This window comes from Pholcus phalangioides, unplaced genomic scaffold (assembly GCF_987345545.1).
Source record: "Pholcus phalangioides strain wild (caught in Gottingen) unplaced genomic scaffold, Ppha-v1.0 ptg000042l_1, whole genome shotgun sequence".
In the NCBI taxonomy this organism is placed as follows: domain Eukaryota; kingdom Metazoa; phylum Arthropoda; class Arachnida; order Araneae; family Pholcidae; genus Pholcus; species Pholcus phalangioides.
This window is the reverse complement of record NW_028301628.1, coordinates 36700958-36727517: the sequence shown is the minus strand read 5'-3', so window position 1 is coordinate 36727517 and position 26560 is coordinate 36700958. Positions and strand designations below refer to the sequence as shown.

At 34.9% G+C, this 26560-nt stretch overlaps 1 protein-coding gene across 1 annotated transcript in view; it reads right to left on the bottom strand.

Annotated features, from left to right (window-relative positions):
* The window catches only part of Cc2d2a (Coiled-coil and C2 domain containing 2A), a 53766-nt gene that overhangs the window by 13860 nt on the left and 13346 nt on the right, over positions 1 to 26560 (bottom strand). Inside the window, exons 10-29 of the mRNA XM_089254828.1 lie at positions 25715 to 25848; positions 21996 to 22112; positions 21535 to 21729; positions 21126 to 21238; positions 19704 to 19844; positions 19396 to 19552; positions 19041 to 19260; positions 18522 to 18588; positions 18336 to 18428; positions 16954 to 17038; positions 15471 to 15624; positions 15200 to 15341; positions 13425 to 13563; positions 7271 to 7489; positions 6436 to 6513; positions 6164 to 6255; positions 4817 to 5025; positions 3707 to 3836; positions 2560 to 2755; positions 410 to 580 (exon numbers count right to left, since the gene is read on the bottom strand). Coding sequence (XP_089110954.1) covers positions 410 to 580; positions 2560 to 2755; positions 3707 to 3836; positions 4817 to 5025; positions 6164 to 6255; positions 6436 to 6513; positions 7271 to 7489; positions 13425 to 13563; positions 15200 to 15341; positions 15471 to 15624; positions 16954 to 17038; positions 18336 to 18428; positions 18522 to 18588; positions 19041 to 19260; positions 19396 to 19552; positions 19704 to 19844; positions 21126 to 21238; positions 21535 to 21729; positions 21996 to 22112; positions 25715 to 25848 — 2852 coding nt within the window. The remainder of the gene's footprint in view (positions 1 to 409; positions 581 to 2559; positions 2756 to 3706; positions 3837 to 4816; positions 5026 to 6163; positions 6256 to 6435; positions 6514 to 7270; positions 7490 to 13424; positions 13564 to 15199; positions 15342 to 15470; positions 15625 to 16953; positions 17039 to 18335; positions 18429 to 18521; positions 18589 to 19040; positions 19261 to 19395; positions 19553 to 19703; positions 19845 to 21125; positions 21239 to 21534; positions 21730 to 21995; positions 22113 to 25714; positions 25849 to 26560) is intronic.

Here is a 26560-nt window from a genome sequence, read left to right as displayed (position 1 = left end):
GTCTTTTACATGGTGTGGTTCAAAAGATATCTGATGTAGACATCAATTAATGGGGGTGACAATAATTCTGATGATTGACGGGAAAATTGAGCTCACATGCAGTAGCATTGTATTAGCATGCGCATCAGTATCAACAAGAATGTTTGGTAGCTAAGTCTACATTTGTTACTCAAGTTAGGAAAAAACTTTAAAAAAATCTTGTAAACTGAGGTGTCACTGTATATTAACACTATAGAAAGTGCATAAGAACCAGAGAGTAATATCATTACACAGGTGATTATTGTTATAGAGGATTTTCACAGTAATGAATATTTTTAAAATTCCACTATACCATATATTGAAATATCATACAAAATATCCTTATATGCATAACAAATTTTAGTAATTAATTATTTATAATTTTGTTCACCTTCTCCTGTAGTGATTCAGGTAACTGTAAACATGGCTCAATTGTAATGAACAGTGAAAGATACGAATGTCCAGAAGAGACATCAGGTGAAACTCCAAGAAGCCATGGAAGAGGCTCACTTTCATACCCAAGAAGCACTGGTGGTGCATTCACTCGAAATGTCCCTTCAATCTATAATTACAAATGAATTTATATAAAAAAAAACTAGTTAAGATATTCTCTGAGAAAAAAACTCTATTTTTATACTGTTGTATAGGGAAGACATCATAAATACCATCTTGGATGAAAAACAATAAGAGTATGACAATACAAAAGAAATGTATTACAGTCGAGCCCAGATATCATGAAGTCACACAGAAATTTGAAAAACATTCCTAATATTCATATATTTGTTATACCGGTACACAATAACTACTCAAGTTTAATGAGCAAAATATATTTAAAGCAGTGTTTCTCAACTTATGGTTCACAGAAGATGATCCTCAGATAGACCTGAGAATTTAATCATAATTTAAATGAAAATTATTCATGTGTATCATAAATATTAATGATATTCACATAGGTTTAAATAAAATATTAGACCCATATACTGTAAGTCAGCAGTTCTCAAAGTGTGTATCACAGTTCTTTGGGGTGTCGCCATTGCCGTACACAAAGGAGAGTTTGGGGTTCTAATTCCCGAAGCCGAGATTATAGTGCTATTCTGCCGGAAAAAACGTAACCCCCCTTGAGAAAAAAAAATTAAACCCCCTCCCCCCCCGAGAAAATTCTGCGTACGCCTATGGGTGTTGCCAACCTATGTCAGAGATAAGCTGTCAATATTGGTGTGTGCCTGTTAATTGCTTTAAATGATTCTATATTAGACTATTCTGTGGAGCTGTGACTAAATGTTGATTAAAGCAAGGCAGTCATGGGTAACAGACACTTAAAGAACCATTGCTGTAAATGGTCCATTAAACTGTTACAGACATTTTAATGGGTCTGAGGTTTACAAAAACATTATGCCAATCCCTCTGTATCTAAGCGGTTATGGGAATTAACATAGCCAGTACTATCTGCAGCTAGAGATCATCATCTAGCTTTCAGAGGCACTAACAGAACAGACCCATAGTCAGGGCTGTAGCGTACCTTCTCGGGGGCCCCCCAGGGCAGACGTTTAATTGGAAAGCCCCCTTTAAAAGAAAAAAATTATGCAAAATAAGCAAGTTTTTTTGTAAGTCTCCCCCCCCCCCCCATTTGGCTCGAGGCCCCGGTTGCCTCATACTAGTTAGGACCCTGCCCATAGCTCTTCTTAGAATAGTATGGCAGTACTTCACAATCTGATTTTGTTTCTGAAAGGGAATTTTTGATTTTATGGAACTTAATCCTATAAAAAAATTCTATTCTCACCAAAAACTCTGTTACATTATATATTCATAAATATGGCAATTCATTATGAGCAACATTTTAAACTATTTTGGTATTGCAAGTGCACTGGGATGAACAAAAATTTGTATATAAATCTTGATATAACGATACTGTGCTGACCAAGAAAAAATTATCATTGTAGAGTGATTATTGTTATACCGAGAAGCAGAAGTTTAACATTAGAGTACAGACATTTTCAAACAAGACTTATTGACTTATTTAAAAAAAAAATCTTTTCAATCCGAGCACATCTCAGGTCTAACACCCTGGGCAATTTACTACCTAGTGAGTTGTGCCGGAAGTGTAAGTGTGTGTACCTAACAGTCTGAGTGTGTATCTAGTGTTGTGTCTGATTTTTCTTAGCTGCCATATATATTTCAGAAGTGTAATTGTTGAGTATTTGTACCGTTTTCAGGTCTGTTGCTCGCTGTGGTGTGACTTTTTAATGGGGAGATCGACTCACATTCGTACCTCAAAGTTGGGAACCACAGAAAATCAACTTTTGCCAATCACCACTGTGGGTTCGAACTTGAAAAAATATTGTTGTAGAGCGATTTATCATTATATTGCATATTGTTGAAGCAATATTTCGCTGTATCAGATATAGTTATAAGTGGCCTTGACTGTAATTGCCTAGTATGGTTTTGTTTCATAAGGACTCATTTACAAGGGAGGGAAAATTACATAAAATGATACAGTGTTTACTTATGTAAATATTTCACATAAGCAAAGATCAATCATACTTTGGAGTTAAGGTATAGAGTAGTGAAAGGTATTTTAAGGTTTCCCAGCCATCGCCTCTCCAATCGTTGATGGACCACAGAATCTCTGTCTCTTTCATCCTCTACCAAATCAACCATGACCTCATCAAAGATGTTGAAATATATGATATCTTTTATATTTTCCAGCCTCGGAGGATTACATTCTCCAGAATCAGCCCTATTTAAAATAAATTTTACATGAAAAACAAATGGAGTATTTAAATGTATTATCTAACATTTAAAAATTACATAGACATTAAATTAAATAGACAAATTGAATATTTCAGTTTTTTTTCCATCTCCTTGTTTTGTTTTTTTCAACTTTGAAAAGATCAGAGTATAACTTTTTACTAAACTAATGAAATCATTCCTTTTCATTCAGGTAGAATAATGCGTAGAATAGTCTATAAAATTCATAAATAAAGACATCAACTAAAAAATAAATAAAAATAGAAGAATGCTGTTTTACTATAACACATTCTGATGTCACGGCTGACAATTTTAAATTCAATGTTGTTTTGACATAGCTTTTTGGTGCTAAATGGTTAGGACACCACCCTCCAAGTTCGAAAACTGAGTTTTGGAGGGGGCCTACCATCTCTCAGGGGGTTTTCCTGAGCATAAAATGACTACATTATGCCAAAAGTGATGTATATTGTATTTTTCCATATATATCTGCAAGCTATACGTTTGAAGAAAATCTGAATTTCATTACGCAGGATTATATACGGCTGCATATTATCAGCAGCTTTATTTTCTATAGGAGGTTGGAACAGCTTCAAATATTTTTGAAAATTAATTTGTAAAAAATTTTTAAACATTTTAAAATCGTGTTTGGATGGGAATGGAAGGAATTGTAATTTTTTTTTCTAAAAAACTTGACCAAAAACTCTTTTTATTCCTTAAGTGATTAAAACTTGCATCTGCATGGGAAATTATGGTAACAAAGTTTTGATGTAATAAGAATACAGCTATGCATAGTAACTACTGACAAAAGAGCAAATCTGCATAATTTTTTTTATTTCATAATATTTTCTAATTATGGTCTAATTATAACCTATAGTATTTTCAGCAATGGAAATTTTAGTTTTTAAATTACTGTTCAACTAATTTAAACAAAATGAATTACCTGAATGGTAGTAATAATTCTTGATTCCAAGTGGGATGAGGCCCATCAGCAACATTGGTCTTAACTGACATGCGCTGAAACATGACTTCAATGAAAGGATGCACCTGACTTTCAAATATGTTATCCTTTTCTGTAATTTGGAGAAGGGGGAAAAATCAATTCTATTACAATGTATCAAATTAAATTTAATATAACTCCTATCTAAAGTACTTAAAATTATTTATCCCACTTTCTATAATTTTCAGGGATAAAAGTCTAAATGAATGAAATATATTGAAGCTTTCAATCTTGAAGATAACAATAAGGTCCAACTGTTGATGGCTCAAAAATGAAATTAGAACTCCAAGATATCAATAGGCCTTAAGGCCCCAAAACAGCTATCTAGAATTTTTAATTTAATTTTTGAACAATCAAATATCGGAGCTTTTTGGCTAAATCGCTTTAATAATACAATATTTTATGAAAAAAAATGTATTTGAGAATCAACTGCTGCAAGATCAAAAATCAATTTCATGACTGGGGGGGGGGGGGCCTTATTCATTTGCTAATACTATGATAAAATGATCTAAAAAACGTTTTGATGCAGATAAAGCAACAACTTTCCACAATTTACAACCTTACAGAGCAAAAAATTGAAACGTGCTTATAACACGAAGGCTGTGAGAAATGAAAACTTTCCTCATGATTGTAAACTGTCATTATAACAGACTTTTACTGTATTTGTAATTTTTTATATCTAAAAACTAAAAATGCATTCATTTTGTATGGTATAACTAAAACTGATAAAAAAGAAACTACTCTGAAAGGTCTTATTAATAGAGTTCATTGGTTTACCAAGTGTATGCAAATCAATGAACCTCTGGACAGATCATGTGATCACTTGGGTAAATATATATGTGTTTCTAACTGTATTGTCTTTGTGTGTTAATTAAATTTCAAAACTTCTTCCTTCTTTAACTTTGTCAAATCAAAAGTTTTGAAGATTTTTCCTCAAAAAAAAGTTTGAAAAATTATGACAAAAAAAATTTCATTTATAAAATTTATCAACTAAATTTTCTTGCATTAAATATAAAAAATTGCATTAAGTAATTAATAATAACATGTGAATACCTGAAATAACTGATCCTCTAGCTTTCAGACGCTCTTTCACGGGATCCACGTCAGTTCTCACAGGTAAATTGACAGCATGCAACACTGTTACTATTATTTTGACCTCAGTATTCGCAGCAGCTTGACTTGTCACTGTCTTTCTTTCCTTACGAGTAGGATACAGAGGTCTTTTTCTCTGGAGAACTTTCAAGAGATTGAATCCCAATGTACTGTTGAATGAAATTGAAAGGAAAAAAACAACTGAATTTTCTTCATTGACTTTTTGTCATTCAGATCAGGGAAAAAACCTGTCTTCAATGCTTTCTGAAATTATGAACAATTTTTCATTATTTTTACCACAAAATGACTAAATTAAATTACATTTAAAGGTTAATATTGATGTAGTTCTGTGCATATCAGTTACTTAAATTTTTAGAAACATGGTTTCAAAGGCTTGCAGCACTCATATCGATGTGAAAGATATGTTAGTTTTCATTTTGAAACACAACAATATCAAAGAAACTAACAGATTTTATACACTTCTCTAAAACAATAATTTTTCTTGGCCCGCAGAATATTTTTATATCGAGGTTTCACTGCAATTTTGCACCATTCACCATTTTGCACCACACCACTCTGGATGTACATGTGTCAACATCTCTCTGGAGAATTTCTAAGGAATCAGTGCATGCCGAAACGTGCGTTCTGAGTGTGAGTGTGGGCCCTAATTTATTTATGTTGTCTGAGTTCTGCATGTTTGTGTTACAGTGGTGTGGCATTCTGTCTTTCATATTTTGAAGTGAAAATGGCTACTACTACTACTACTACTAAACCACGCATGCACCTCGCCCATATTCCTCTGCGGAGCCTCTAACGAATTGGTACATGCGGGAATGTGTGTGTACGTGTAGTGAAACCTGATGTGAAGTTTGTTTCTGTGTAATGCTTGTTATGTGTCGTGCTGCCATCTGCCGTCAGTTCTCCAAACTGTGAGTGAAATGTAATGATTGAATAATTTATCGTTGTAGGCGTGTTGCTCTCTGTGGCGAGACTTTTTAATGGGGAAATCGGCTCGCATTTGCACCTCGAAGTTGGGAACCACAGGAAACCAACTTCAGCCGACCACCACTGTGGTGACGGTGTGGTTCAAACCCGGATCCCCGCGATGCGAGTCCGTCATTATGATCACTCGACCACCACAGCGGCAGTGAAAATGGCTGACTCCAATACATTTCTATTGCAAAACTTTCTGTGGGTCGGATGGAATACTTTGGTGGGCTGTATTTGGCTTGCAAACCAGAGTTTTCACTCCTGGTTTAACTCATTCTGAAACATTATTGCATGGAATAATATGAAATCAGAACATACCTGATATTGGGAACTTTTTCCTCAATAACCACATCTGCTAGAGTTCTTTGAAGCCGTGCTGAATTGAAACGTTTTGCAACCTCTTCGAGAACCTGTAAAACAATACCAAATGTATAGAATGACTGTAGTATCAAAGTTTCTTTTTATTTAAAAAAATTTCATAAGCGGCACAAATGTTTTTTTTCAAACTCAATTTCACAATATGAATATGTATTATGACATAAAATATTCACATGCACTGTGATACCCATTAATTTACAGCGTAAACTTACTTTATGTCTTAAGTTAGTGGGTTGAATCTCTTGTTCTTCCTTTTCGACTTTGACGTTCATATTTTTCTTATGAAGCATCTTTAAAAAAATGAATAAGCAAATGTTTTGATCATCAAAAACTTTACTTTTATCTTCTACTCATTTACGTTATTTATGAACTGCGTTTTATGTTACATAAAGAGATACTTTTTTTGAGCAACACCCAGAAAGTAATGATAAGATTGAAGGGAAAAAAATGATTGAAGAAATGCACCAAATTTCTATTCAAAAGCTGAACTTCACTCGGGGGGGGGGGGGGGGAAGTAAACAAAATCCAAATTTCTTGGTTGCAACATCCTGCTGCAGTAATGTTTCATCTAAAGACTTTGCTTTGAGAATGTGCAACTCATGCTCTAGCAAAACCGAGACAAATTAGAAATCTGTTGTCCCTTTAAAATTGAAAATTGGAGAAAAAGAGTGAAAAACACAAATAAAAAAAGAAATACAACCTGACGAAAAAAATCATGCAGAGCATCAGTGTAAACTACCAAAATATGTGGAACATTTTGCAAGTGCCAAGCATAAATATCAAGTTAAATGCTGAAATAGGCAAAACGGCATGTCGGATTGGCTATTTCTTAACATGATTAAACTTAAAATGATTTTTTTCACCCTTAATTTTGAGCAAACTTCGCTGCTGACTATATTTTATTTATCATCAGGTAAAGAAGTATCACTAAGAATGTTTCTGGGTTTTTTGGTTGACATATATTTTTGATAATTTTTTTTCCATTTTCTGTCCGATTTCCTGAGAATAACCCTTAAGTAACACAAAAGCAATACATTCATTACAAACCTCAATCAAGTCAGAGTTTATATTTTCCTCGTCAGCTGGAATCATCTGCAGATTTTGAAACTCTGGAATACCTTTGTTGCGAAGTTGAAGAAGTTGAAATCTTTTGTTGTTTTCAAATTCCTCATCAGATATAAAATCAAAATCATCTTGAAATGGCTGGATTCTGAAACACTCTGAAGTATATCTGTTATCAATATCGCTTTCTCCTAAGCCATACTCCTGTGAACATCAAAGAAGGGAAAAAAATCCATCAATACTTAAAAATATAAAACAGGGAAATAATATTAGAATCACTAACATCTAGATTTATTGAAGTTTTTCTCTTAGCAACTCTCTGAGTACAGTTCAGCTCTTTGATTCCCAAAGGAAGTACAGAAAGATTTTTCAGAAGTCCCAAAAATTGGGATAAGTCTGGCAACAGAGTTCTGGTATTCATTCATGTTTCATTGGCTGAATCATTCAAATGTTTTTAGAATAAAATCAGTATTGTAAGTAGTAATAGGGCAAAGATTTTCTCAACCAGTGTATCACAATGATCCGGGGTGCCACCAACATGTCTTGAGATGAGGCAGGAGTGCTGGAATGTATTTTAAAATTACCAAGGGCTCTCTGCCTACAAAAGTTTGTGAATCTCTGATATTATGTTAATTTTTGTGGAAAAAAATATACATGAAGTACAGTGAAATCTTGCTATAACAATATTCTGCAGACCAAGAAAAAAATATTGTTGTAGAGTGATTATCATTATGTTGAGAGGCAGCAGTTTAAAATTAGACTACAGACATTTCAGAACAAGACTTAAAAAAATGTCATTGCATAGGGATTTATTGTTATACAGTAGACTCTCGGTAACTCGACACCCCAAAAGTATCGACAAACATGTCGACTTAAGCAGATGTCGAGCTAGTGGGGTTTCACTCTAAATTTTTGTCCAATCGTTTTTGTGAACGTAATTATATACATTCTAACTATGGTATTAAATAAAATGCTAATTCTCATTAATATTAATTCGGGGTTGTTTCAAAATAGAATCAAAACGTGTAAAAAAATTTACCTCATGAAAAATAATCAAGTACATTTGCTTCTTTTTCTTTCCGAAGAGAAAACAAAATTTTTTTTACACTATTCAGTTTATACCGCAATTGTTCGGCTTTTTCTTTACTGCATAGGAAGTGACGTATCACATCTAGGGTTTTTAGTGCATCATGGAGAGATAGTGCAGATATTTCTTCATCTGAACTTTCTGATTCTATTTCTTCGAAACATGAAACACTTGCTTTGGTTGATTGATTCTAGAATATCGTTGTCTTCTAAAAGTCCTGAAGTTACAAGATCAGAGTCAATACTCACAAATTCATCGTCGCTACAATCACCCATAGTGCTATTTATGTTTTCTCCACACTTAATCTGGGAGGAATCTTCGGAGAAATAGTCGTTTTCCAAAGACTCGGAACAAAAACCAACATGACAAAAGCAGTTCCGAATCATGGCACTCGTGCCTGAGTTCCATGCAGAATCAATCATTTCAACTGCATCTAAAATATAAATTTTTGAGTCCATTCTAACATCCACAAATTTACAAATTTTTTGTCTGTAATTTTCTGTAAAAAGTTTTCATACTTAAGATAATTCCTAATTTATTTGATTGAGACTTTTTGCGAAATCTTTTGCTTTCTCTTGAATTATTGATCCTGATAATGGGATTGAGTGAGATCCAGGGATTTGAACCACAAAAGAGTTACTTCCTCTACATCACTGAATTCTGGTTTCTTATGCGTTTTCTACTTGGTTTATAGGAAGATTCAAATGCCGAAAAAAATTTCCCTCATTTTTAGCAAATGTTGAAATGGGTTCCGTGTAACTCCATATTCTTCAGCGAGTTCACGCTGAGTTTTCCTGATTCTAGTTTTTTGAAAATGTAAACTTTTAATTTTAAAGTTAAAGTATGAAGTTTGCATGAAGGCGAATGTTGGCCTTCGCATGAAGGCTGTAGATACTCATGGCTGTCGTGAGTATCGACGGCCTAAGCCGTCGATGCTCATAATGATAACCAAATGACATATTCAGCGTCTAACCAGGCTTTAGCTCTTTTTCTTTTACTCCTTTTCAAGAAATTGTAAAACAGAGTTCCGCCAAAAACATTCTCAGCAACAGATAATATCAAAACTCGCAGTAGATAAGATTTTTATCCCTATTGGGATAAAGTGTGATAAATATTAGTGTGATCCCTCTTGGATGTTGAAATTGTCAACATCCAAGAGGGATCACACCACACTTTAGGGATCATCCACACTTCTTTTGGCTATGAAAAAAATGAAAGATCTGTCCTGGAAACGCCACTAAAATGATAGGTCGGCCAAGAGGCGTCAAACATTCATTTCTCACATGCACGTCCCCCTCCCCACCATAACACAAAAAAGGGACCCATCATATAGAACAAAGAAACAAAGGATTATCGAAGTACCCACGGACAATGTCAAAAAATTCTTAGAATGGTAACACACAGGAATTTGTAAAAACCATTCGTAGTAAAGGGACAAAAATCGTAGTCGACTTAAGCAGAGTTAAGTCAAACATGTGTCAAGTTAGAGTTTTTTCTCTTCATTGAAATTAGTATTGGGCCAACCAAAGGAATAATAGATGTCTAGTTATCCATGTGTCGAGTTACAGAGAGTCTACTGTATTGAGTATCGTTGCAGTGAGGTTTCACTGTAATATAATTAGAATGTTTAAAATTTTTAATTATCATGTTCAATTAATTTTTCAACTTCATTGTAAATGGGAGAAATTTTCAATAATGAATCAAGTGAAATTAACAAACTATAGCAGCTGATTTGATTTCACAGCAGCCATTTGATGAGTAAGACATTCTCAGACTAAGGGGCTATGGTAAGTTTAAATATGTGAACTCGATGTTTTCTCAAAACCAGTAGTTGGCATCTATAGGAGATAATAGCTGCTTAACTATTACTACTTACCTGTACATGCACCTTGTAAATATTCCTCTGAGGAATTTCAAAACCATTTAGTACATGCTGGAAAGTATTGAGTTTATATATTGTGGAGAGAAAGAGAGAGACCTTATGTTATCAGAATTATATTATGGGTTTTGTGTTCTACTGGTTCTGCCACTTGCTTCAAATTACGGTTGGCTCCCCATATTTGCGGTTTCCATATTCACGGTTGTTTTCCTTTATTGGGATTTCTTTTTGGCAACACTCAGCAATTGTCATTCATGTGTTTTGTTTACAAAATTTGAGTTGTACGTGTTAAGGATGGCTAATTTTTCTAGTGCTACTGATAACGGTTCGAAAAGACAAAAAAAAAAAGTTTACTGAAAAGTTTACAAAAAAATAATTTGATATATTGACTATGCTTGGTGAAAGTAAGTGAATTGCTGCTGTAGCCCGCCATTACAGAATCAGCGAATCTGCGGTGAGATATACCAAGAAAAAAGGAATTTCTGAAATTCGTTCAGCCATGGCTGTAGCTGCACATGTGGCAGCAAAAACTTTGCATTGCCTATGGGATCCATGTTTTCTCGTACAGAAAATGCTGATTTTTTGTGAGTACAAGACTGCTACAAAAAAGGTTTTCCAATTGATCCATATTGTTTTCCATCCCGGATGCAACTAGGGTCACCGACTTGGGAATTCTCATTGACGAGCGACTTAAGTTTTCTGAACATTGTTCAGCGGTGGTCAAAAAAACGAATAGAATGCTTGGTCTCATTTTCAAAAAGGTCTCTTCGCGTTCTCCTAAAGTCATTCTTCCGCTTTTTCGAGGCTTAGTTCGTCCTGGACTGGAGTATGCTGTAAGGTTTTGGAAACCATACCTACAGAGGGACATAGACTTGGTTAAAGGGGTGCAGAGAAGAGCTACGCGTGTCCTTATTGTCCTGAGTTATGAAGAGAGACTTCATTTTTTGAATATGTTTACATTGGATGAACGCAGGTGTCGAGGAGATATGATCAAAGTGTTCAAAATTTTCAATGGGATGGATAGGATGGACCATGAACTTTTAGTACACCGCCAATCGACTGCTTTTACAAGGGGACACCAGTATCGATTGGTGAGGGACAATGCAAGGCTATGGTGTCGCAGGGAAATTTTCTCTAATAGGGTTGTTAATAAATGGAATAGCTTACCCCCGGAGGTAGTAAATTGTAACACAATTGACACGTTTAAGAAGAAATACGATAAACATGTTGGGGTAAATCGAGAAGCTATTCATACTTATAGAATAAGACAACCATAATATTCTTTATGAGCGTTGTGTAATATTTTATCATGTGTATATATTGTTTACAATTTGTGTTAATTGCATTTTTAATTGGGTTGCTGTATTTTTGAAATATATGACATCCATATTTTTATGGGCATCTTTTTATCAGCCACCTCGTTGGGCATTTTGTCTGTTGTGGCATTGTATTTGTATTTGTAATATTATGTCTGAAAAGGAGAAAAAATTGACTCTTGTATAAAGGAAAGAGCTGGGTGAAACGTCTATTCCTAAGAATTTTACGCTGGTAAAGGTTGATTTCATAAGTTTAAGAAACGATTCGGATTACGCAGTGTGAAAAATCACTGGCAATCAAGCCTCTGCTGACCAGGAGGCAGCTAGAAAATTTCCCATTTATCACCCAAGAATAAAAGCGAGCCACTGGTATTAAGACAAGTAAAGATAGACTTACTATGTTGTTTTGTGCGAATGCGTATGGGTACAGGATAAAGCCCACTGTCATTTTCAAATCTGCGAATCCGTGAGCATTATAGAGAAAGGATAAGTCAAAGCTCCCAGTATTTTGGATGAACAATAAAAAGGCTTGGATAACGAAAACACTTTTCCTGGAATGGCCTTGAGAGTGAAGACACGTCATTCAAAGTTCTTTTGATACTGGATAATGCTCCAGAACACCCAGATGTCAATGAGTTCAAAGTTAATAGTGTGTAAGTCCTTTATATGCCTCCTAATACAACATCTATCATTCAACCCCTTGATCAGGGGGTAATGTGAGCGTTCAAGGCTCACTATACACGCCACACAGATGATTGTGCATGCAATGGAAGAAGATGCAAATTCAGAAAATGTCTTGAAGGTATGGAAGAATTACACTATTACTGATGCCATTACTGTCATCACTAGAGCCGTAGCAGCTCTTGAGCGAGAAACAGCCACCTCAGGTTGGATTAACCTTTGGCCTTAATGTGCGCTCCAGAACACAACCATTTTCACAGAACCAACTGAAGAGAGTATAAAAGACATTATCATGTTAGCGAAACAGGTGGGTGGAGAAGGGTTCAATGATATGGATGTAGAGGAAGTGGAACAACTAATTAATAGCAATTCAGAGGCATTGACAGAGGAGGAATTAATGCAGCTGACTGCTCCTGAAACTGAAAACATCGCCAACAATTGCTACACCCTCTTTTACATTCTCTTATACCTCTGTGTTACCCTGCTCTTCTCATGATGTTCAATAAGCAAGATAAACACAAAAAACCTATGGTTTCGGTTATTCGCGGTCACCCCTGGAATGCAACCCCCATTAATATGGAGGGGCCAACTGTATATAAGTGAAAGTGGTGGAAGCCCAAATTTCTATGTTATTATCATGTTGAAATGGGAAACAAGCTCTCATTCACTCCCAAAGTTGGTAAATATCAGAAAACCCAACATCAATCGTTTATCACTGTGCTGCCAACAGGTTCAAATGAAGATTCTCACAATGCGAGTCTATAATGATGCCTCACATGACAGCAGGAGAGCTACTTGATTGGACTTGCTGGGTTTGGTCATTTGCCAAGCATCTAGAATGCAACCTCTGGTTGGCAGTAGCAGTCATTTTATCTCCTCTTTTGTCCATTATGATGTCGGCCTAGGAACAGGGAGTAGTCTTACGTTCCTCAAGGGGGAGGGGGGGGGGTCCAAGTTCAACTTAACTTCATTGCCTCTACTCTCTTGTTAAGCAGTTTAAAAATTTTATTTTATCCCTCTATATGATTGAGGAAAACATTGTGTAGTAAAACTCCTGAATTTTGATAGAAGCTATATTAGCATGAACAACATCATGTATGCATATAAGGTATATTAGCAACAAAAAAAAGAAGCAATTTTCAATGAAGTAATTAATTAAATTAAACTTTTTTATACCTGAATGAGTTCATAGAATTCATCAGAAGATGGATCACTAGGAAGGAGAAATAGTTTCTGAAGCTCTTCCCTGAGCTTCACTATGCTTAATATTTCACTGAAGTATATAGAACTAAGTGGACATGACATCTTCATTTGACTAAAAAAAATTTCAAATAAAATGAATGATTATACAATAATATTCATATAAATTCTAAATAAATAATTTTAAAAAATGGGTCCCAAATTTAAGAAAATAAAACTAATAATGTAAAACTTAAAGCCAACATTTGTTTCCACAAACTCATACAGTTCATAGAATCGGAAAGTTAAAAAAAATGGGAAAGATGTTCAAAGAAATAGCATTTTGCTTGTGACCAAAGAACAAGTTCATAAATACAAATACAACACCCCAACAGACAAAATGCCCAACAAGGTGGCTGAGAAAAAGTTACCCATAACAAATATGGATGTCATATACTTTAAAATTATAGCAACCCTAATAAAAAGACAATTACAAAATCTAGAAACAGTATATATGCATGATAAAATATTATACAATGCCCATAAAGAATACTTATGGTTGTCTTATTCTAAGTATGGACAGCTTCTCGGTTTACCCCAACATGCTTATCATATTTCTTTTCAAACGTTTCAATTGTGATACAATTTACTACCTCCAGCGGTAAGCTATTCCATTTATTAACAACCCTATTAGAGAAAAATTCCCTGTGACACTATAACCTCGAATTGTCCCTTACCAATTGATACTGGTGCCTACTTGTAAAAGCAGTCGATTGACGGTGTGCTAATAATTCATGGTCCATCCTATCCATCCCGTTGAAAATTTTGAACACTTTGATCATATCTCCACGACACCTGAGTTCATCCAATGTAAAAATATTCAAAAAATGAAGTCTCTCTACATAACTCAAGCCCTGTGTGCTAATAAGGACATGCGTAGCTCTTTTCTGCACCCTTTCAACCAAGTCTATGCTTTTCTGTAGGTATGGTCTCCAAAACCTTACAGCATACTCCAGTCCAGGATGAATTAAGCCTCGGAAAAGCGGAAGAATGACTTTAGAACAACACAAAGATACTTTTTTGAAAATAAAACCAAGCATTCTATTCCCGTTGTTAACCACTGCTGAACAATGTTCAGAAAACCTGAGCCGCTTATCAATGAGAATTCCCAAATCAGTCACCCTAGTTGGATCTGGAATAGTGACGCCATTTAATTTGTAAGAGAAACGTGGGTTGTTCGAGCCAAAATGAGCGACCATGCACTTGTCAACATTAAACTTCATGCGTCATCTGCAAATTTGCTAACAATCGCATCGATACCCTGATCAAGTTTATCAATAACAAGTGAAAAAGTATGGGGCCAAGGACACTTCCTTGAGGGACTCCACTTGTGAAACCTGTCCAATTAGAGAACCACATCAGCTCAAAGATTGAAGGTTCTTATAAAATTAAACATTTTATAATAATAATAATTTAATCCCATTTAACAAAAATATACCATTAAAACTTACTGGTTTTTTTTGTTTAAAAAGTTAATTATATAAATGAAAAGATAAAAAGGTTTAAATGTTTGTGAATGTGAAAACCAAGGTAATTTTTTTCTTGAAAAATTCCCAAGAAAAAAATGTTTTAAACATGTATGAAAAGTGCAACCAGGATTATAAAAATATATTTAAATATAATATATTTTTTTTATAACAAGTAAATAGGGTGTCATGATTTAGTAAGTGGTATAAGTATATGCAATAGATAATCAATACGCATCAACATACTTTAGCAAAGATATTTTCTCCTCTGCAGTTGGTGGAGCAAGAATTGATCCTTCTCCTGACACTCCCCATGCTAGACTGCATCGAACTACACCATTTGTTAATAGCCATGATTTATCTCCATTTTCAAAATTAAATAGCACACCTATTAATTAAGAAGAAAATTGGAAAACATAAATAAATCAATTTGTTTTTTCGGTAAGATCAAATTAATAAGGAAATAAATGATCAAAAACAGGAAGTGAGATAAATTTAATAAAGTATCTCTGTTTACCACTGCCAACAGCATCATGCTTGTAAGAAGTTATCTGATCAGATCCAAACTGGTGGTCTGCCAAGCTGTATGATAATGCTGTTAGACTGCAATCTGGGATCGGGATGAAAATATCGGCTAGCAAGCAATTGCCTGATTTTCCACTATCATACACCTAGATAGACACAAAACAAAAAGTAGAAAATAAATTTAAATAAATTTTCATTGCTTTCTAACATAAATAGTATAGCAAAAAATTATCTCTACACATACATTAGATTTTGCACATTCGTAGATTTACATACTAGGTATCAAGAACAAGTTAAACCAACATTACATTTATTCACAGCTGGTTTACACGATAGATAATGGCCTACTAAGCACATATTGAACATATCCTCTTGTCACACCCACTGCTAAGATTTCCCTATTACACATTAAGATGACTTTTTCTTTCAGAGTTACCCTTGGCATAAAATCCAAAAAAATACCTGTTTCCTTGATATATTGGGCCGAGAAAAAAAAGCTGGCTATCTCTGTCCCATCTGGGGGGCATTTGCTGAAGTTAAGAGAGGCTACTAATGCCTGTACTACAGCACCTACTGCTAGTGCACTAAATAAGCAGCTGTGGTGGTCGAGTGGTGATACCGACGGACTCACATCGCAAGGTTCCGGGTTCGAACCCCACCGTTGCCACAGTGGTGGTCGGCTGAAGTTGGTTTTCTGTAGTTCCAAAATATACCCAACTCCAAGGCATGAATGTGAGCTGATCTCCCCTTTAAAAAGTCTCGGCACAGAGAGCAAGATATGCAAAATGACCTGCAACTGAAATATAGATGGCAGTACTGAAAAATCAAACACAACACTACATAAACACTCAGACCATTAGGTACACACACAGTTGCACTTCCGGCACAACTCACTAGGTAGTGAATCGCCCATAGATGGTGATAGACCTGAGTTGTGCTCAGAATGAAAGAAAGAAAGAAGTGAGCTAAATAAGGAAGGCAGGATTGTGTCTCCTGTGGTGTAGATGATAGCATGCTTGGCCGGAATGCAGGAGGCTCAGGGGTTCGTGTCTCAGCAAAGACCAGATGACTTTTATTTCCTGAGTTCACCTTGCATAAAATCTAGAAAATATGTTTCCTTGATAATTGCATTTGTTTGGGTTGTATTGTATCAACTGTGATACAATTCTGTATATATGAAAGAGAGCTATCTAAAACCCAAATCAAACCGATGGTAAAAATTAAGTGGCACACACAAAAAAAAGTATACATTGGAGAAAATTTCTGGCCTTGAAATTGGCTTAGGTAAGGGATGGGTTGGCCACCACTGTGATAGATTGTAGTTGGTGCATGCAAGAAAGGAAATATACAATGACAGATTTCTAGATGTGTAGCAGCCATAATTTTTTAAGGCAATATCTAAATTCTGTACCCTATTCGAAAATTACTGCTCAAAACTAAAGATGAATTATACATATTAGAATAAATTATTTCACCTCCAATTTGAGACTCAACGGGAAATGAACAATGCGAATCTTGTAAATATGACCCCAGAAAGCATGAAAATCTTGAGTCAGGTTTCTGAGAAATATGAAAGACAGAATATAAAAACTACATGCTGAAATATTTAAAGTTAACTTAAACTTGTTATAACCCAATTAAAAAATACACAGTCAAACCTCGTTAGTGGGTCACTTGGATAATGTGTCACTCCACTTATTGGGTCACTCTTTTACAATCCTGATTGTCTTCTATGGTGTTCTTATGTTATTAAACTCCTGATGAGACATCTCCACACTCTGCTTAAGGAGTCACTTTTGTAAAAGCACCATTAAAATTTTTTTTCATAAAAATTGGAAACTCTTAATACAATGTACACGATAAGCTCAATGCTCGATTATTGGTGGTTATTCTACCATTTGACAGAGCATGGGCCTCCCCCACATAAGGGAGGCTGATAGGCTTTCAGCCTGGGGGAATCTTTTGTATATCATAAATTTACTACAGAGTGGCCAGTCAAAGGTCTTTCATGTCCTGCGACCAGGCTCTAAAATTGGAGGGAGTAGAGGGTCGTCTTAACAGTATCGTGGGGGTGGGGGGAACCTACCTAGTTGAAAGTACTTTTTACACGCTATCATAAATCATAGTACAGTTCTAGTCTGGGTATACCCCAGCATTAAGATGACTCTGAGAAAGCCCTACGACAGAGGCTTCCAATTTTTATGTTTACTGATGTTTTCGCATCATTTTTGCTGTTTAATGTCAATGCTTTGGTAGGTATTGCATCATATAAAAGTGGTTTTTGAAGTCGAAGCCTATGATTCTTTCATCATTAAGAAATTGATACAAAAGCATATTTATTCAAAATCATTGAGGAAAGTTGTTATAATTGCAATTTTAATTAAAATACTGGTATAATAAATTTTAAATTTCATTTTTCCAATAAATTTTGATAGCTCTTGTGCTATCTTATTATCATTACTGGAGTTGTTTTAGAATAAAAATCATATAAAAAAATCAACTGTAGCCGAAATGGGACCTGTCTCTGGTTTTTTTTTTTTTTTTTTGCATAATTCTACAATCTTGATATAGAAAGAAAAGTTAAGATAAATAATATAGATTAACATAATAACTAACTTTGATTAAAAAATTTTCAAGATTAAACATCTTTGATTAGTTTTATATGCATGAATTCATCAGCAGGGGAGGGAGAGTAGTGAGGTCATGGCTTATCCATTACGATTTTATTATCGATTTATTACGATTTATCCATCCTTATTTATCAGGTCACTCCGCTTACAGGGTTACATTTTTTCACTCCCAAGAGTGACCCCTTTGCAAGAGGTTTGGCTGCATAAATTATATAAACAAAACATACTTTTGATTCGTTTCAGACACTTTTTTTCCATTGTATTTTATAACAAAATGTAATTTAGTTCTTGCAACATTCTTTCTTCTCAGTAATTCAGATCTGAAACAGTAGAAAAAATAATAATAACAAATGGATAAAACTTTGATAATATGCCATGAAAGTCACATAATGTAACAAATAGATGTTTCTTACTTTGGACATTGCTCAATAGGAGTCACTGGAGAATCATATTCTACTCCAATTTTTATTTTTGGAGTACCTGGAGCAATAACAAGAAAATTGTGTTAATTTTTATATTTCATTCTATCTACAGTTAGACTTGTTTTTATGAACTTGACAAACTTAACAATTAGTTTTCAAAATTCATGAATGGGAAAGATGTTCAAGGAAATAGCACATTGTTTGAGAGACCACAGGCATAGTTACTAAAAACATATGTTTGTAAAATCAAGCATCAGCTGTATAATGAATCTGAATTATGAATTTCATAACTTCTGTGAACAGAATCAATTTTTTTTTACTTGAATGGCAAAACAGTTATGCCATGTAAATTTTTATATTCATGATTTTAATTATAGATTACAGACAAATAATCCTATAATGAATAGCAAAAGAGTGAACATGTTTAGATGTAGATAATTAAAAATTCAATAACATAAGCAAACCGGGCAATAGCTAGAAAGATTTATGGATAAAATTTGCTTCTATAACCTGGTTTTCTTCTCATTTTGAGAGCATTTTGTGTCAATCTGTTGAGAACTGCTTTGGAGTTAAATTTTATGGGTGCTTGAGGTTTCTTTTGTGGCGTTTGCGCTAAAACTTCTTCGTCTTCTAATCTAGTAGATTCCAATTCCTCAAGAACCTCTGAATCTGGGTTGCTTTTCGGGCTTTTGTTTCTATCACGCTGTTTCTGTCGTTTAGCTGCTTGTTTCTGTTGGTGTAAAGTAAAAAAACCAACTTGGGATATCAGAAAATAAAATCATTTTTCACTCTCAAGTTAGAAAATAGAGAACTAATCAGAAAAAACTTGTCTGTCTAGTTCTATTCAGTGACACTAAAATTTCACCTGAGCTCGGCTCCATTCCTTCCACAATGCCAATGCATTTTTGTACTCATCTAGCTCTTTTTCATATGTGATTGCATGCTCCATTTCTTCTTCTTCAAATTCCTCTTTTATTTCTCTATCCCACTGTATTTGTTCCGCATTTTCATCAGATTGTTCTCTAGAAAAATCAGTAAACTTAAATAAAACAAATATGCAGAGACTTTTGGTTGCAAATAGTAAAGTATAATTATATAATACAAGTATAATAAATATAATTTATATTTAGTATAGTTATATTATATTTCCTCACATAATAGAATTAAACTCACTCAATTATTTCAATTCGTATTGAAGTGTTTGTATATCCCTGACTTTCTCTCAGAGTTTTCAGTTCATTCCAGCAACTTATAATTTTCTCAAGCAACAAGTTTTGTTCTGCCTCTTGTATATCTATAATTCTTCTCACATGCCTGAAAATAATGTATCGGTAAAACACAGCAAACAACTCTATGAAACTTTAGAAATATACGTATTCAAATACTCTTATTGCAAAATGAGTTTTATGTTTACAATGGAACTGAACTGAGAGTAAAAATATTAATCAAAAATAAAGTTTTTCTCTAACTTTACCTGAAAAATATTGGAAAAAAATACTGTATTTCTCATAATAAGCATTAATTGATTTTTTCCCTAACCTCTTAGGATGTGAAGAAAATTAACAGGATCTATATTATTTTTATATGGAAAAATTTGATTCACAATACAGTGATACCTCAGGTAATAATCACCTCAGCTTACAAATGTTTTGGCTGACAAAGATTTTTCTGCTGTATTTCTACTTCAGCTGATGAATACAGATTTGGCTAGCAAATGCTTTGGCAGATGTGAATTCAGTCGCTAACACAACACTGCTACATTTTGAGCTGAATTTTTGCACTAATCATTACCAGGACCTAAGAGGGCAGTTGCCTTGGGTGGCAAATTTTAAATGAACACTTAAAACACGTTGTAAAATTATAAAATTTTGAACTGGTGGAGACGGCAAAATAATATTTGCCCCAGGTGTGGCAGGCAAGATGATACAAAAATCCTAGTTATGGCTCGGACCAGGACTATTGTTACTCAAGTCCTTTTGGTTCATATTCACCTCAGAATCACTCTTCCCAAGTTATACTTCTATTTCTTTTTGAGAAAGTTTTTCGGTAATTTCATGTGGAATTAATCAGTGTGAGACTTTTAACATCAAACTGAACAATCTGGACATTATAGGAGATTATCTTTTTCATCTGCCTGTATGAGACACAGAAATGAGCTGAGCACATTACATAAGAGGACACTTATAAACCTGGCTAAGTCGTGTACTTTTACAGAGCTTGCTTTTTAGTATTTTATAAAACATATCTTTATTGAAACAAAAGGTATGTTAGGAGGACATGAAATTGAAAAGAAAACACATAGTCAGAGGAAGATTTAATGGCAGGTGCACTGGGCATGCGCCCACAGCCTAACTTCTGAAGGGCCCCAAAAAAAATCAAACTTTTCTTTTCATTTTAATTCAAGGGGCTCAATATTTTCTATTGTACCTGGGGCCTCACCCAACTTTAATCCGCCACTGAGGATAGTAATTATCTGAAAACATTTTGTGAACTTATTCTAACAAGTTGTATCATGTTGTATCCCTAACTGTTGCAATGGGATACAACATGGGGTCGTTATAACAAGTGTCTTGACTATAACTGATACTTTCTCACCTGATTTCTTTAATGTATGATCGATGCCTAGACTTATGTTCTGGGCTGCCACCAGATTGAAGTAGACTTTCAGCTTCTTTCAGTTTTCTGAAGGAAATCCTGAGATTGATCAACTACAGGAAAATAAATGTGCTGGCCTTTAATTCAAAAGCAGTGACAAAAGAGAAAAAATATTGAAAAAGCAGAAGATCCGTGTTATAAATCTCCCTTCTTCCCCCATACTGAATCAGAGATTTCGTTTATTTTTACTATAACTTTTTTTTTATTGCACAGACATAAAAATTAATGTATGACGTAGTGTGCAGATGAACTGAGCATGTCATCACTCAATAGCTTTTATTTAAATACCAAGGTTCTTGAGTGATGTCATGCTCATTTCATCTGCATGTTACAGTCATGAATTATTCACCTTTTCTTTCAGCACATCTGCGATTTTGAGTTGTGTGAATGTCATATACTTTTCACACATCTGTAGCAGTCGTGATGCAATGACATGTTCTTTACTGAATAATGGATGGTGCATGAAAGTAATGGACGACAAATCCAGATCCAGCTGACATGTTGTACCACCATTCAAATGTTGTGCTGATACATCTAATTCAGGCTGCAGTGTTAAAGAAACATGAAGAGTGAATGTTAATAATAGACTGTAATTATGTGCAAGCATAATGAAAAATTATGAAATAAGTGAGGAAAAAACAGTCAACATAGCTAAAACACATTCAAGAAAACTTAAGTTGTGCTATAAGAATTTCAAACATCAATTCAAAACTATTAGCGCCACTCATTCATCAATGATATGATTCAATGCGTTCCCAGAAAATTCAATGGTGTAGTTGAGAAAAAAAGTCTCATTCTAGGTATACAAACTTTTATGTATATCACAGTTGGTCCTTGCTCATCAGTATTAGAACCTTCAAAAGTGTAATTCCAGGATGGCTGAGGCAAAGCTTTCAAATGTCCACTTTTTCCAAACCAATGATATGCCTAATATATTGCAATAAATAATGTATATATATATATATCATGGTAAATATGATAGATCTGAGATTACTCGTAATAAAAAGTTTTTAACCAGCCTCGTTAATTTTAGCTTTCTTCATATTTATGAACATGTGCAGACATAACCAGCATTACCAATTAAATTAACCATCTTGGACTACTCCCTACTAAACCACAAAACCAGGACATGGTTCCCACTCTTTTCCAAAGAACTCCTACTAAACCACACATGCACGTTATCCATATTCCTATACAGAACTTCTAACGATTGGTACATGTTGGAATGTGCGTGAACCTAACGAGAATTTTGTTTCTGTGTAATGCTTGCTATGTGTAACCATCTGTCATAATTTTTTTCTAACTATGACTGAAATGTGATGATTGAATATTTGTATCATTGTAGGCCTGTTTGCTTTCTGTGGCAAGACTTTTTAACAGAGAGATCGGTTTGCATTTGCACCTCAAAGTTAGGAGAGAACCACAGAAAACCAACTTCAGCTGACCGCCACTGTGGCAATGGTGGAGTTTGAACCCAGGTCCTCACGATGTGAGTCCACCACTATTACCACTCGATCACCACAGCGGCACAATCCTGACTGAAGTTCACGCATAATGTCTGGTACATTTAAATGGTTTGTTAACAATTTATCATATTTACCAATACAAGTTGGGGATTATGCATAGTCAGTGGTAAATATAATAAATTTTCAAAATTGACCCAACTTGTCAACCTGTAGTATTTTTCACAATGTCACAAAAATTTTATTTGCTTATTTCCATAGCTATTACTGGAAATTTAATGAAATCAGAATGAACATAATAAAATTATAACACACTAGAGTCTGATAAAAATTGTTTTTTCGGGTTCGAAGACCGTCGTCCGTTTGAGTTTGTTCTCAACGTTTCCCCAACACTATAGTTCGTTTCAGGTTAACTTTGCAGTGGAGAGAAAGGTAGAGAGTGTACTCCTTCGCTACAAAATAAAGTTCCCATAAATCAGAGCTTTACGATGATCATTTATATAGAATATTTCAATTTTTTTTCAATGATTTTGTGGAAAAAAAAGGGAAAATATTGTTTTGAACCGATGTTTCTTCGTTTGAAATTTTTAAATTAGAAAAAAATATTGGTTACCATTATCCAAAAATCTATAGCAACCACAACGACATTTTCGCGGTATCCTAGAAATCGTCCATACCTTACCGAGGCCGCGCATTGATACATTGGTTAAGAGGCTTTTGTTGCCATAGCAACAAGTGATGAGGTTCCCTCGTAGCTTCCTCTTCACTGCAAAGTTAACCCGAAACGGACTATAGTGGTTGGCATCATCAGGAGAATTGATAAACTGGATCAAAGTCAAGTTTTCCGGAGTCTCAGGTTGTATTTATGCACATAAGTGGCTTGAACTACACTATTGTTTTGCGATTGGTCAGTTGACTCTATGGCTGGCAGCGTATTGTAAACAGTTGTTATGCTGGTAGAACCTGATTGGCCGAGAGATGTGGAGTTATCTGATTGGCTGTTGTCATCATTCTGTTGCTGGACCTTGAAGGGGAAGGTTCTTGTTCTTCTGAGAGCTGGTGTCCAGGATCTGCTCAATTTCAAAGTTTCTTCTCTTCTATTATAGCTGTTTTTGTGCTTGTATATTTCAATAGCCTCTCTGTAGATTCGTGGGAAGAAGTGGTCAACATTAGCTATTACCTGTGTTTTGCTGAACTGTACACTGTGGTTGTCGTAAAGCGCATGCTCTGCCACCGCCGACTTTTCTGTTTGGCCCATTCTGCAGCATCGTTCGTGCTCTTTTATTCTCGTGGCCACAGATCTTTTTGTGGTTCCAATATATACCTGACCACAGGTGCACGGTGGCCAACTACAAGGGCCACAACAGGCAAATTGCCCAACGAGGTGGCTGAAAAAAAATTATGCCCATAAAACTATGGATGTCAAATATAACCAAAATACAGCAACCCAAAACACAATGCGAGCCGATCTCCCCGTTAAAAAGTCTTGCCACAGAGAGCAACAGACCTACAAACAGTACAAATATTCAGTCACGACACTTCACTTCTGAGATATAGATGGCAGCACTGAAAAATCATACACAACACTAGATACGCACTCAGACTGTTAGGTATACACAATTACACTTCCGGTACAACTCACTAGGTAGAAAATTGCCTATGGCGATAGACCTGAGTTGTGCTCGGTTAAAAAAAAAAAAAAAAAAAAAAAAAAAACCCAAAACACAGCCGCTGTGGTGGTCGAGTGGTCATAGTGACGGACTCGCATCGCGGGGACCCGGGTTCGAGCCCCACCGTCACCACAGTGGTGGTCGGCTGAAGTTGGTTTTCTGTGGTTCCCAACTTTGAGGCGCAAATGCGAGCCAATCTCCCCGTTAAAAAGTTTCGCCACAGAGAGCAACAGGCCTACAAACAGTACAAATATTCAGTCGCTACACGTCACTCACTTCACTTCTGAGATATAGATGGCAGCACTGAAAAATCATACATAACACTAGATACGCACTCAGACTGTTAGGTACACACACTTAGACTTCCGGCTCAACTCACTAGGTAGTAAATTGCCTATGGCGATAGACCTGAGTTGTGCTCGGTTTGGGGGGGGAAAAAACACAACACACGGGCAAGAAAAAAAAAATTAAGCTGATGATCTTCACACTCAAGCACATGAAGTATGAAGTATATATTAGAAGTTGAGCAAGGGCTGAATCAGCCGTTTCTCAAAATTCTGATTGGTAAGTTTCTTGTCTGATGTGAGGTGACTCAACGGTACATGTAGTCTATCCATAATGTACGTGTGGCGAACTCTTGCACCTGCTTCTCGCTGGCACCTGCCTAGTCCAGCAAGCGACAAAAGATAAGGACACTCACACACACTCTCTTAACTGTCTCGAGACCAGTCGGTCACATTAACCAGCTCATTATTATATTTAAAAATGTTTAATATTCCTGTGAAATAAATTGTATTAAATTTCAACTTCAAAGTAAGCTATTCAAATAATGCGTCAGATGTTTCATGTTCATTCCTTCTTTCTATGCAAAGTTTTGTTTCCTGCACATTGAAAACAAACCAACAAACCTAAAGGGGTGATGAACCTTTTGTATAACCATTTACTTGTCAGTCATCCCTCATCAAAGTGTATTGTAAAATTATTATTATTATAAGAGTGGTGAAAGAAACAAACAGTTTTGTGGTTTTTCTTGAAAGTATTGACTTTTCATTTTCTCTCATTTTGTTTTTCATGTATTCCTTTTGAATACCTCATTAATTCCGAGCTACCATGAAAAACCTGCTCACTGAAAACAATGGAATTGTTTGCTGGTTTTAGAAATTGTTCTAACAATTTGTTGTTATTTTTGTTTAAAAGCAAAATACATTAATTTTTTAGTTAAATCTAGACTCTGGGGCTCATCATAAGCAGATATGATTATTATCATTTATTACATTACACAGTTAGTCTCTGCAAATATTAAACTACAACAAGTGCTTGGTTATGGCTACTCAGACTTAAATGGAAACTAATAAAGTCTCATATGAAAAAAAATAAATCCTATCTCAATACAAACTTTTTCTTGAAGTAAGCGATTTTCCAAGACATTTATATTCCTTGAGGAAATTTCTGGAATACTTCTGAGTGAAATTCCTTCTTCCATCAGCCTTGTTGGTTCAATGCTGGGTGGTATTCTTTCTTGCTCTGAAGCTACAACCAGACAAGTTTGATCAATTCATTTCCGATGCTCGATATTATTTCCCAAACAGAAAAAAAAACAGATGATATGACTCTGTATAATAAATCAGTGTTGTTTGGTTCTGAACATAACTCCAAAATCGCATTTTCATTCTCATTTAAAAATCAAAAATAAAGCATATACACAAATACAAATGAAAATATCATACATCAGAATGTTGTTTAGCTGTATGCACGTATTTGTGCATTTATCTTCCTTCTAATTAGTTATAATTAGCAAAACTTACTTTTAGACCAAAAAGCCATTTTTTAGAGATATGTTTTGACCAAACACCACAGAAATTATGTTTTGACCAAACACCACAGAAATTATGTTTTGACCAAACACCACAGAAATTATGTTTTGACCAAACACCACAGAAATTATGTTTTGACCAAACACCACAGAAATTATGTTTCCCATAAATTTGCCCAGAAATATTTTGATATCTAATATTTAATTTACTATGCTTTTCATTTAACATATATTTTGATACAAGTTATGAAGGAAAATAACTATAGGAGGACCATGATTATCTAAGCCTTGATTAACCAAGTTTCAAGATATCCGATATACTTTTCATAAAGTGATTTATAAAGTTATAGTACAATAAAATGACATGTGAAGTGCCTTGGATCATAAAAAACTGTTTGTTTTTATGATGAACCCCAGTGTTTCAAAAAG